Here is a 13,123-nt window from a genome sequence, read left to right as displayed (position 1 = left end):
TTCTAAGAAAACATAAATTAAGTAAAACATTTAAAGATATATGCACTTCCTAGGTGAATAAAATAATGTCAAATGGTAGTGGGCTTAAATATCAGGGGAAACAAACAAACAAAAAACAGAGTAGTGGAAGCTCAGATAAACTCAAGGGCCTGTCTGATTTGACCAGACCAGGGTCCCCAATTCCAGGGATCTTGCTCAATAGCATCATTTTTTAAGGTATCTGTTATGCATCATTTGATGAATTTAAAAACAAAACAAAAAAAGAGACAAAAAACACCCATGTTTTCCCAATGAAATGGTGCTATTTGAAGCAAGAACTAGGAGAGTGCATAAATGTAGGCATTCTTCTTAAGAAGGTGGACCTTTAGAGTCATTTTCTTAATGTTCAATGTGATCTTCCTTTATGTGAATGAAGAATGTACTGGCCACTTACTAGCAGTGTGTTATTATCATCATTATGAATCCATTAGACATACTTAGGTGAGCTGAGTAACAGCCTTGTGACCAAATCCTCCTTCTTTTGCTTTTAGTGTAGCATTTAATAGAACACAAATTGCTCCTTATTTATTTTTGCCTATGGTAAAAATTCTAAGGAAATATAAAAGTCCTCTCCTTTGCCCTTAGATATCAGTAGAAGTAGTGGATGTAGTGAGTTTTGAGTATTAAGTTGTTGCATGTTTGTCATTATTGTAACAAGTGAGTCACAGCTATATCTGATAAACCTAGTAGTAATAGTTATTAAATCTGGAATATTCCACCCTAAGTGTAAAGTTGCAGGGAGGGAGGGCAGCAAAAAGGTCTAATGCTTAATAAAAGTATGCAGTTTCCATTGTCTTTGGAAGCTGTATTTTCCTCCTATGCAATGACATGAAACACAGGCACACACATGCATATTAATACTAATACACACATAACCAGTCTGCAAAGTAGACATGTGGCGTGGTTGCAGTTATTTTAGTTTGAAAGTTATCCCTGGAACACTCTACCATAGTGCTGTACCTTAGTTGACTTCCTCCTGCCTTTCTTTACCCAATGGATTTCTCTTGCTACTGAAGCCTGTTTTGCTACACTCTGCAGGTAGCATAGGCAGGAGAATAAATGTCTTTCTCTCCCAGTTGCCCTCAACCAATAACTGACAGCTGGAGTCTTTTCATCATCTCTCTTACTTTTTTTTTTTTTTTTTTTGCAGTACGTGGACCCGTCACTGTTGTGGCCTCTCCCGTTGTGGAGCACAGGCTCCGGATGCGCAGGCTCAGCGGCCATGGCTCACGGGCCCAGCCGCTCCGTGGCATGTGGGATCTTCCCGGACTGGGGCACGAACCCGTGTCCCCTGCATCGGCAGGCAGACTCTCAACCACTGCGCCACCAGGGAAGCCCTCCCTTACATTTTAAGGAGAGTAACTCTGATGTGTACGTCCTACACTGGCTGCCAGAGTCTCTCCAATGGAAAGAAGCTCCAGTCACTCATGATGGCAGCTGACTTTACTGATTCTCCTGTCTCATTTCCATATTCCCTTACTGGTGAGTCCCTCACCTCCAAAATAAACTATCAATATTTTCACTCAAATCCTTGTCTCAGGGTCAGCTTCTGCTTCTAGAAGAGCCCAAACTAAGACATATGTCACACATGACTTTTAACTTAATAACCCTGAGAATATTTGCAATTTCGACTCAATTCTTAGGTCCAAATTGCAAATAATTTTGCTAACATAGACCTTTTGTGGTTTGATATGTTATTTGAGCACTTATAATGATCTTCATACATAATAGATAAGGTAAAAATGTAGGTATGAAAAGTAGGTATATGTTTGTATTAAAGTTATACCAGACTACTTAAAATACTGAATTCACCATTAATTTTTCCAGTTCAGCAGTATTTTAATTGGTGTGAAGCTATCCTAATGTTTTAAAAGTTGAGAAAATAGTAAGAAGTGTGTCTGCTTGATATTTATTGAAACGCTGCCAATAGCAGTTCATCAATCTGTTAATCTTCTAGCAGTTATTCACCAGGTAGGAAAGGTGCAGTCAAAATATTTTCCCTAATTTCTTTTTTCACTTTTAAGAAGATCAGACTCTTTAGAGTCTGTTGGTCACCAGATCCAACAACCATCTAGGAAAATGATGCCTTTCATGGGTCAATCAGAGCCTCATCTAAATTTCAGCAGAAATCTGTAACTTCAAGCTGCCATCCCCACTCCTGTTTCCATGGGAATAGACTTCAGATGAGGGAAAAGAAAAAATGGACGGGGTTAGGAGCTTTCAAATAGTCATTCAAAATCATGATGAGGTTTTCAGAGCTTCTTTCCTAGGTGATTATTTTGTAGCCTCTTAACCCCTTTTTGCCAGTCTGTTTCCATGGAAATATGACAAAAATGGCTGTCCAAGCCTCCAGCAGAGATTATTAGCATTCTTATGAATTTTAGCTTTGGCTGCTGTCTAGACTGGGCAAGATCTTTTACTATCAGTTTTACATATTACCTACACTGTTTCTACTCACTGTCTTTTTTCTTTATCATTTTTACTACTTCGAAAGTTCCCTTCACAAATTTATACTTATGATCAAGATCAAATTTATCATGACATCACTGAAAAAAGCTTGTTTTACATTTTAATATTTGAACCCGCTGTAGAGAGTGTCAGAAGTTTTAGAGACCGACAGAAGGAACACTATTTAGTTATTGGACTCAATGTCTGTTAGATAGGTGTTGATAGACGGTGCAGCAAGAATATTTAAAATATTTAACAACTGTTAAGACACAGCACTGAAACCAAGTGGAACACTGTGGGCTCCTGGGATCTGGAGCCTTTCTGTTTAGCCTCCGTGACCTTCCCTGAGTTCCAAAGGGCAGGTTCAAACAGTTGCTAATCAGGGAAGGGAGGGGATTCAGAGACAAGGAAGGAGCAGCCAAGAAACAATAGGGTCCTGGGATACAAATAACAATATCTTTGTGCTCTTTACAGAACGAAAACCTCCAACACATGGAAATTGTTAGCATTCTTCATTCCAGATTAAAGGAACCAGAATAGCTCTTCAAGACACCAACTGAGGCCAGATTAAAGGAATGGAGGCCCTGCGCACACCCTAATCTTATCAGCAATCCCACCCTTGAACCACTGCTATAGAACTCCTCACTAAACTCACTAAACCCTCAGGGTTGGGACACACAGTTTTGAGGGCAAGAGCCTGCTTTGTCCCCCTCTGCCTGGCACAGCAATAAAGCTATTCTTCACCCAAACTGTGTCTCCGAGGTTTGATACAGCACTGGTGCACAGAGACAGAGCTTTCGGCATCTGCACCAACCAATCAGAGCAACAGGTTGGTCCCACTTAAATTATCAGCCCTATTTTATAACAACCAATAAGTTGTTAAACTAAAAGTAGCCCTATATAAGATGAGTATAGCACTAGACCCAAATAAATTATCCAGCGCCACAAACTGAGCTCCTATAAAACTTACAAAAGAGCATACAAGAGAAAAGGATAGAAAAACATAGCAATTCATCTTCTTAAAAATCAGAGTGCATATTCTTTTATATGAAGGTCATTTGAAAATCAAAATCATTCTTATTACTGAAGACATTATGCTAAAAGATAGAGAAAGAATACATATGGGTCTTTGACAGCACCTCTGGCAAGATATCTTGTGTTGAATGTGAAAAAATAACAGCACGCTACATACACAGTTTCATCTGTTGTACCTTCTGAAATTTGCTGAGCAGCTTAATCTACAATTTTTGCTAGGGGAAATCTTAAAGTTCTGATTGACCTTATAAAGTACTTTCATTCTTCAGAACTCTTATTATTCTATAGTTGGAGCATTTTACCTATAAGGTCTTGTCTTATGAATTTGAATTGAAAAAAACAAGTTTCAATGTGTAATTATCTGTTAGTGCATTCTTAATTTAAATTTAACAGCAACTAACTCACTATCAAAACTAATCTTTATTGATGTTTTCAACTAAATAGATCACAACAACAATAAAATAAAGCAGTCTGATTAATTTTCCAAATCATCATCACTACTCTCAAATGCAGTCTGGCATAGTGGTTAAACACATGGCCATTGAGGGCAGGATTTGGTCAGCAAGCCAAATCTGGCTTTTAGTTTGCTTGTGTAAATAAAGTTTTACTGGAACACGTTCATACCCATTCTCCCATTCCTGTGTTGTTGTTTTTTTTAATTGTCTATGGCTGCTTATCTACTAAAAGGAGAGAGTTGAGTAGTTGTCACAAAAACCACATTGCACAAAAAGCCTGAATATTTATTCTCTGGTCTTTTAAGCAAAAGTTTGCTGACCCTTGCTCAAGCCTTTAATTATAAGATTACACCATTTCCAGAGAAGACACCTTAAAGTTGGAGTCTTTTTCTTTTTAATTCTAAAAGCAGTCTATTAATAATGGATAAAAACATGATTGCCTGCTGTCTGTACTTACATCCATAAACTCCACATTGGCTTTGGGACCAGTTGTTTCATTAAGGATCTTAATAGCCACAGGAATCTTCACTGTTTCTCCTTCAGGGACCCAAATACCCTTGGGAGGAAAAAAGTTTACATTAAATCTATATTAAGACATACAACATTTAGACCAGAAACAAAAGTTGATTAAACACTTGACCTATTAATACCTTAAAAAATAATTTAGAAGTTCCATATTTTGTCATTCAATCAACAAATGTTTTTCAAGCACCTGTTATATGTCATAAGTTACTTGGCAACTTTGTTTTCTGCTTTCATTACCTGAAGGTGGATCATATGTGTATTTTGCTTTCAAGGTGTTTACGTTATTATCAAGTTCAATTTGTGTACATGAAAAAGGCTTTGAATAGTAAAAAAAAAAAAAAAAAAAAGGAAAAGAAAAAACGTTGAAATAATATATAATAATAATATTTGACTTGGATGAAATCATCAACTTCTCACAATTTTGAGAAAGTTGTTCTGATTTTTGAACTTCAATTGTCTTATTTGTAATTTAGAAGACTGGGCTAATTAATGTTTGAGGTTCTTTTCAGTTTTAATATTATCTAATTTTTCTGCAACTAAAAATAAAATGAAATAAAAAAGCATATTCTTATGTATCAAAATTCAGATTGATTTAAGAATTAATTTTCTAAGGTGATTGTTTAAGAATTACTTTTCAGGGCAATTTACATTCCCAACAACAGGGCATGAGGGTTCCCTTTTCTCCACACCCTCTCCAGCATTTATTGTTTGTAGATTTTTTGATGATGGCCATTCTGACCTGTGTGAGGTGATATCACATTGTAGTTTTTGGTTTTTTTTGTTTGTTTGTTTTGTTTTGTTTTTGCTGTATGCGGGCCTCTCACTGTTGTGGCCTCTCCCGTTGCGGAGCACAGGCTCCGGACGGACTGGCTCAGCGGCCATGGCTCACGGGCCCAGCCACTCTGCAGCATGTGGGATCTTCCCGGACAGGGGCACGAACCCGTGTCCCCTGCATTGGCAGGCGGACTCTCAACCACTGAGCCACCAGGGAAGCCCCACATTGTAGTATTGATTTTCATTCCTCAAATAATTAGTGATGTTGAGCATTTTCTCATGTGTTTGTTGGACATCTGTATGTCTTCTTTGGAGAAATGTCTATTTAGGTTTTCTGCCCATTTTTGGATTGGGTTGTTTGCTTCTTTGATATTGAGCTGCATGAGCTGTTTGTATATTTTGGAAATTAATCCTTTATCAGTTGCTTCATTTGCAAATATTTTCTCTCATTCTGAGGGTTGCCTTTTCGTCTTGTTTATGGTTTATTTTGCTGTGCAAAAGCTTTTAAGTTTAATTAGGTCCCATTTATTTTTGTTTTTATTCTCATTACTCTAGGAGGTGGGTCAAAAAAGATCAGCTAATAATTTTGAATTTTATTGAACAAAATATGCAGAACAAGAGATTTAGAAACTTTTGCATTTTGACCAAAGAATAAAAGTTTTATTTTAAAGAGATTACATTACTTTTGGAAAATTCAAGAGAGAAAATTAAAGTTTATATTCCAATTGTTAATAATTTCCATTAAATAAATTTGTCTTAAATATAAAAAAATAACATTTTAAGATGTAAAGTTCTTAAGATCTGACATATTTTAGCCAACATATTTGTAAAAATGTAGGCTTGAATATAGCTTTGAGAAACTTGTCAAAGCAAATTTTGGGAATTGAAGTAATGGACATTACAAGAAGGATTTAGTACTATACAAACAGAGCTTCTTATTCTTGTTATTTACCATTAAAAATAAATTTCACCACAATTAACCTTGGGCCTGGCCTTTGAATTGGTTTTGTAATTAAGTTAAATAAGTAAACATGCAAATGCTATCATTCAAGCTCTCCCTTTCCAGAAATATCTCTCTTATTAAAAACCCATGTTGTCACCCTCTCCTTCTAGCTAACCTGAACTTAGATAAAAGAAAGAATATCACATTGCCCAGGTCTCTCGGAGATCTCCTCTTGTGTAGGGGTAAAGGTAAGTGAGTTGGATCTGGTTATTTTGGAAAAGGACAAATTTGACAAAGGGAGATGATATCAAAAGGAGCTCAGAGGCACTGAGAGAATGAACTATATTTTGGCTTTGCATCCTGGTTTCCTTCTTTCTCATAACTGTATCCAACCCAGGTTAGTCAATAAAAGTTAATTAATTCATTTGTTCAGCAACTTCTCAATACTATAAAGATTCTCCTCTCTGAATATTAAAGAGGAAGTTAGGTTGGCTAGAACAATAACTTTGGCTATTATTTAAAACAAGTCTGAAACAAAACTGAGAATAACTGATGGTATGTGTTATTTTCTACTTACTTTATAAACAGTTCCAAAAGCACCTGAACCAAGTACTTTTACTCTTTTGAGCTCAGTTTCTTTCAAAATACGTAGTTGAGCTTGATTAGGCGCTGTACCACTGGGTGTTAAGGGTTCTACCAACTACAAAGCAAAAAGAGTACAGGTTATACAACTTTCGATCCAACAATCAGTGTTCCTCTCTTTTTCTCTCTGTTTGGTTCACTTTCTCACACATAGAAAACACACAGAAGACCACTTTTCCTTGACAAACAATATGTTTGTAAAATGAATCACTCACAATTCCTTCTGACTCTACCCTTTCTCTTCTCATGCTGTTCAACTGGGTGAACACAAGTAAAAAATGTGTACCTACCTTGAGGCATACTAGTCTAGGGGATTTTTTCTCCACTTTTTATAGAAATTTAGAGACTAATTAGTGGCTCTTAATTATACTTTTTCATGCTCCTTCCTTTTGGAAAACTTCAGCTGAGACTTAGAGATTTTACTTATGCCAGTGTACTCTATCAAAGTTTTTTTCTCATTTCAGGAAATTCGATACATAAAAATTAAATAAATACAATTTTTAACAATTAAAAAAAAGCTACCTTCTTATCATTTAATACCTAGCAGGGAAGTCAGGACAGACATGTCAGAGGAGAAGAAAACAAGTTAGCACAATGTCAATACACCAAGACAGTGTTTCTAAATCTTTCATGTACATATGAACTAGCAGAGTTTTTTTGTTAAAATGCAGATTCTGGTTCAGTAGATATGGATTTGTGGCTGAAATCTGCATTTTTACAAAACTTCAGGAGATTCCTCTTTATGATGATGGTCCTTGAACACATTTTAAGTAGCAAGGCTCTAGAGCACCTTCTAGGTTAAAAATTCTAAAATGCTATGAATTGATTCTAGATCATAAATGAATTCTATGAAATGCAGAGGAATAAAATAACCACTGGGGAGTGAGGTTTGCTTTTTGTGGCTTCCTAAAAGGAGGCACACTTTAAAATTGGTCTTGAGATAATAAAAATGGATGGACATGGGGAGGACACTGCCACCAGGAAGAGCAGTTTGGACGCAGCATCAGGGAGAAGGACAGGTCTGAAGGGTGAGATTAGGGTGGGAAATACCACATCCTAAAGTGGGCTGGGTAGCCAAAAGGGGTAAAATTAGGCTGATAATTTTAGATGTCATAGCTTAGATGCCATTGTAAGAGAGGATGGGTAAGCAGGAGAAAGGTATGTAAATGTGTGCCAATTTCTTGACTATGTGAACACAAAAATGTAGACAGAAGAGAGACTCTGGGTACCAAAAAGTTTATACTTTATGTTAAAATTTTAGAGTTTTATCTATGCTTGAGGGAAAAGGCAAGTCAGAGAAACAAGAGCTTTTTTAAAATTTATTTTTAAGTTAAATAAAAGAACTAAACTTTAAAAACAGACAAATAGCTTGTTCTCCCTCAGCATAAGGAAATAATTAAGGCCTACTCCTACTCACATTGTCTTGAAAACCTCCACAGTATTTCAAAATGTCTGTTTATAAGGCTAACTGCACTGCAGTCCTCAGCTTGGTTATTATTATCATGCTTCTGTGAACATCATGGTCTACTTAATTAGCTAAACAGAATCTTGAATATAGGTAAAGTTTAGGGATGTTAGCAAGAATTTGGGAAAGGTGATAAAAATTATCAATATTCTTAAGCTATTTTTTAACAGTGTGGCAAAGAATACACTTTGATTTCAATTTAAAATTTATCTTGTAATAATGCATATAACCACATTCAAATCCCATAAATCTCAGAAAGAGTCACACAATTCTTTAACAAATCCAAAAAAAATCTCCTGCAGAGGATCCCATTTGAATCCTGCTGTGCAGAATTTCTTTGGTAGATTTTGATACACATACTAGGTATACAGTAAGAAACTTTTATAAAAGTTTAAAGTTTAAAAGTTATAACACTTTTAAATCATATACAAAAGTCATACAAAAATCATATGCAAGATTGGGGACTGGATTTTAGCAGTTTATGCTAGATAGACTTAAAAATGTATATACATATATTATATATATGCGTATACTGTGCAATAATTTCATATTTTGAAAACTTTACAATTCTACCCGCAATTTTATTAAGTATCATTCAATTTTTTTCTACAAACACATTTCCCCCCCCCCAGGAATTTGAGCATTATACCATTAAAAGAGCACAGTTTTATTTTATGACCCAGTATGATAGAAAGACAATTGAGTTTAAATGTGTGGGTTTGTATATCATTGTTGCCACTTATAGGCTTAGAACGCAATTTGCCTTTCCTGGCCCTTCATTTCACATCTGTGAAATTGGTATACCAATAATTATCTTAGAAGATTGTTAAAGGATGAAATGGTATATACATAGGTGGAAAACTCTGGAACATTACCTGTCATAATATAGGCACCAAACCTGTCACTCTTCAAGGGATAGAATTTTATCTCATTAATACATTTCTAAATCACAGCATCTATCAAAGCATCAAGCTAATAGTGCATCTCAGTAAGTGTATATTGAAAAAAAGATTTTCTACTTTTATGCATGCAACAGAAAAAAACAATCTGGGTCAACGTGATTTTGGGAAGTGTATCAATTTTAAAAACCTTCCAACAAAATATGAGGCTTTAACAAAGTTTTCACATCTGAGGCAGATTTTTAGCTTCAGTATTTAAGAACTTAAGTTGAACCTCTTAAGAATTCCTCTTCTATTTAGATGGTAGAAAATCACAGTTATTTACTTTTACTGAGAGAAAGATGAGAATTCAACAATTAGCTAATTTAGTCCTAAGCGTAACTTTCTATAAAAAATAGAATATGCTTATAAAACCAATCAGTGTGTGTTTATTTAGTAATGAAATGCCAATTTGGAGGGCATTATTAGAAAGCACCATATTAACAGCACAAAACAACTATTTTCATAGCAATGAATTTTTCCTACACATAGTTAAGAGACAGAATTTTTGTCTTCTATTTATCCAATCACCTAAATATCCACTGCTTTCCAAACCTTTCATTCCTTTCCAACTCTAGTTTATTTACTTCACTTTTCAGAATTCTTTCAGTGACTGCTTCAAGCTGTCCATAAGGGAGAATTCTACCTGCCTCCACCATTCTAGCTAACCTAAAAATATGCACAGCACATGTGCTGTGCCCAAACTTTTATTCATGTTCACATGTACAAGGCTGAAAGTGATCAAGTTGATCTTTTGTAACATCCAGCTCAAGTCGGAATCATTACTATGTTCACTCCGTGTATATAACTACCATTTTTATGCTTGAACGTGTCTATTTAATTTCAGATAACTTCAATCATTAGAAAGAAGTATCTTCTTATATGTAACTGTATAGTAGCTTTCTGAAACTTTCAAATAATTCTATCCAGATTTAACTTTTGGAGGAAAAGAGCTAAAATTTAATTCATTATCAGTGTGAGAAACATATGAATGAATGAATATCCCCATTCCTTTCAGTGTTAAGAGGAAAAGTCAAAATGTCACACTGACAGTGAGATAGAAAAAAATGTAAAGAAAGCAGACTGTCTCAGTACAGATTTGCTCTGAAATGTTCAGATAGGCATGGAGACGTGTATCAGGAGAAAGAGATAGGACTCGAGTTGAGAAGAATATGGTAACACATGGTCTTCTGCAATTATTTTTCCCCTATAACCTTTATGGTGAAAACGATCATCTTGTATGTTAGAGAATTCAGTGTGGCAATACAAAAAAAATTATAGTATTTTATGGATAATTTACATATGCACAATAACTAACATGCATAATATTAAATGCATCTCATAAATAGTGTGATAAGGCCTATGTGATTACAAAACTAAGCTTTATCTTGAAGCTTATCTTTTCCCTGCTGCTATAATGAGATCAGTGACTACCAATTTAATGGCCCTAATTAAAGCATAAATTGCTTGCCAATCTGGCTTTATTTTAAACCAAAAAAATTCTATCGCTTTCTAACATTTTTCTAGTTCTTCTACTGAGATATTCTCTGACTCAGATATTTTCTAGTTCTGCTATTTGTATATCCTAGAGTTTGTTAATGGACCCCTGTCTCCAAAAGAAACAGATCTGGCCCAATATGATAATTTCCTTGACCCCTGCTATTTGCCCTCTTCAAGCCATGAGCCTGCCTTGACTACGCTTATTATATATTTTGATTTTCCATCAACTTTGTAAACCATACTATAAAATATAAGCCCTCAGCAGGAAATTGAATATAACTTTCTCTTGGATTAAAACACTGAGTATCTAAACCTTCTAAACCTAATGAAAATCCCTAAACACTTGAAGAGAAGAAATGAACACCTCACCTCTGTTTCCAGGAATCTTCTTAAGGCTCTTTTCTTTTTGATGCTCTTCCTTCTAACATAAACTGCAAATGTTAGACCCACGATGACCATGATGAAGAGCCCGCCAATGACTCCGGCTGCAATTAGAGGAGTCCTGCCAACCAGAATGGAAAAGAAAAGAAAAAAAGTATGAAGAGAGAAAAGACAGAGGAAGAAGAAAAAACAGTTGGACAAGCCATTATCCACATATCACAAGTCTAGTCAATTAGAAGAAATGCAAATTAAAAATGCATTAAAGATTTCACAAAACTTTTCTCATGGTAAAAACTGTACCTGTTTTTTGTTTTGCTTTGTTTTTTAATAATAAACCATGCACAGACAACTAATCTTTGGGGATGAGCAACCACAACATGCCATTTGATGAAAAAATGTAAAATTTAATAACAAAATGAAGAATGTATGCCAAATTTTTGATATAGGATAATTTTAAATCATTTTAATTTTACTTTTCTCTATAAAGAAGTAGAAATGCATTTAAATAGTATTGTTGTGGTTTATAATATTATTTTCAACATTTTCTCTAAAGCAGGCTTTCTCAACAGTGGCACTATTGACATTTGGGGCTGGATACTTGTTCATTCTGAGGACTGTCTTGCCTTTTAGGATTTTTAACAGCATCCTTGGTCTCCATCCACTAGAAGCCAGCAACACCTCCATCCTCTAGTCATGACTGTCTCCAGACATTTTCAAATGTCTGTGAAAATCACTGCCAGTTGAGAACTACTGGTCTAAACCAAAAATGAGTGGTCTGAGGACCTATGAACCCCACACCTCTGGTATACAGATATACCAACAGAGAGATTCATTGACAAAAGTGCTATTTCAAACTCTGGCAAGGGCAACTTTGCTGGGACAAAGGGTACGAGAAAGATGAAGACTGGGTCAGATGGGTTTTCAGAGTTATGATGACTGGAGTAAGCATTATTATTCAAAGTATGACTAAGCATCATATACCCATGAAAGAGGTCTACACACTAAGCATTAAATAAAAATATGTAAATAGTATTAAAAAGGGATTATGAAGAAATTGACTGGAGATTTTTATTCTTAAAATGTTTCTCTAATTAGCTAATGTATAATTTTGAAACTGATCACTTTTTGTTTTCCAAGATACATTTTTTGCTTGCTTGAAAAGTAATGTTTATGGTCTTAACTTCTTGTTCTAGAGTAGAGTAGTATCTATGAGCTTTCTGTAGTCAGAGCCCTGAAAGATATTAATTTCATATGTCATAGCAAACAGTTCAGAGTAAAATACATAGGTATTGACTATGAAGTCATGATAGATATCAAAACTAAAAAATAATTCCCTGAATCCTCATGCTTTCCATAGTAAAGTGTTTTATATTTTATATTCCTATTTATAGAAGAACCTACTCTATACAGCTCCCTCCTTCAGAGAAAAAAAAAAATTACTTGTTCTTGAAAGGTAAACTTTTGCTCAAAGACAGATCGAAAGCAGATGATCCTAAATAGAATTTTTAAACTTTAAAGAGCTCTGGGAAAAAATCTGGTTAACTTCTTCTATAAATTAAGTCATGTCTTTTAAACATTATAACTGTTTAAACATTATAACCAGTTATATGTATTTCAGAAAATATTTTAGTTTTCAACCCAAGGCATAATTTTCAGCTCAAGTGCCTAACACACCACTGAAAAGCCACTACTATAAAAAGAACTGTATTTTTGTTTCCTGAGCCCAATTTTTTATTGCAAAGGATTTATGTATGATTGAGAATAGTCCCCAGTATTTTGTTAATTGTGGATTTGAGCTAAACTCTAAACTTCCTCTGCTTATCTATTTTGCAAAAGAATAAATGGTATGTATTTATGACAATATTTGTCAGTCACTGTAAATTAAAAGAAAATTCTTTTTTTTTTTTATTTTAAGAATGATCACTTCCAATAGAACAAAACAAGATCCCTGACTCTATCTTTTTTTTCATCTAATTTG

The 13,123-nt window shown here is 34.8% G+C and overlaps 1 protein-coding gene across 2 annotated transcripts in view; it reads right to left on the bottom strand.

Annotated features, from left to right (window-relative positions):
• Positions 1–13,123, bottom strand: part of ERBB4 (erb-b2 receptor tyrosine kinase 4) — a gene marked incomplete at both ends in the record, with an annotated part of 1,160,630 nt that overhangs the window by 214,737 nt on the left and 932,770 nt on the right. For both annotated transcript variants that reach the window (XM_079710036.1, XM_079710037.1), the window contains 3 exons: positions 4,435–4,533; positions 6,797–6,919; positions 11,134–11,266. In XM_079710036.1, the coding sequence (XP_079566162.1) occupies positions 4,435–4,533; positions 6,797–6,919; positions 11,134–11,266 (355 nt within the window). The remainder of the gene's footprint in view (positions 1–4,434; positions 4,534–6,796; positions 6,920–11,133; positions 11,267–13,123) is intronic.

Source organism: Hyperoodon ampullatus, assembly GCF_949752795.1.
Source record: "Hyperoodon ampullatus genome assembly, chromosome: 8".
NCBI lineage: Eukaryota > Metazoa > Chordata > Mammalia > Artiodactyla > Ziphiidae > Hyperoodon > Hyperoodon ampullatus.
This window is presented reverse-complemented; position numbering and strand designations above follow the sequence as displayed.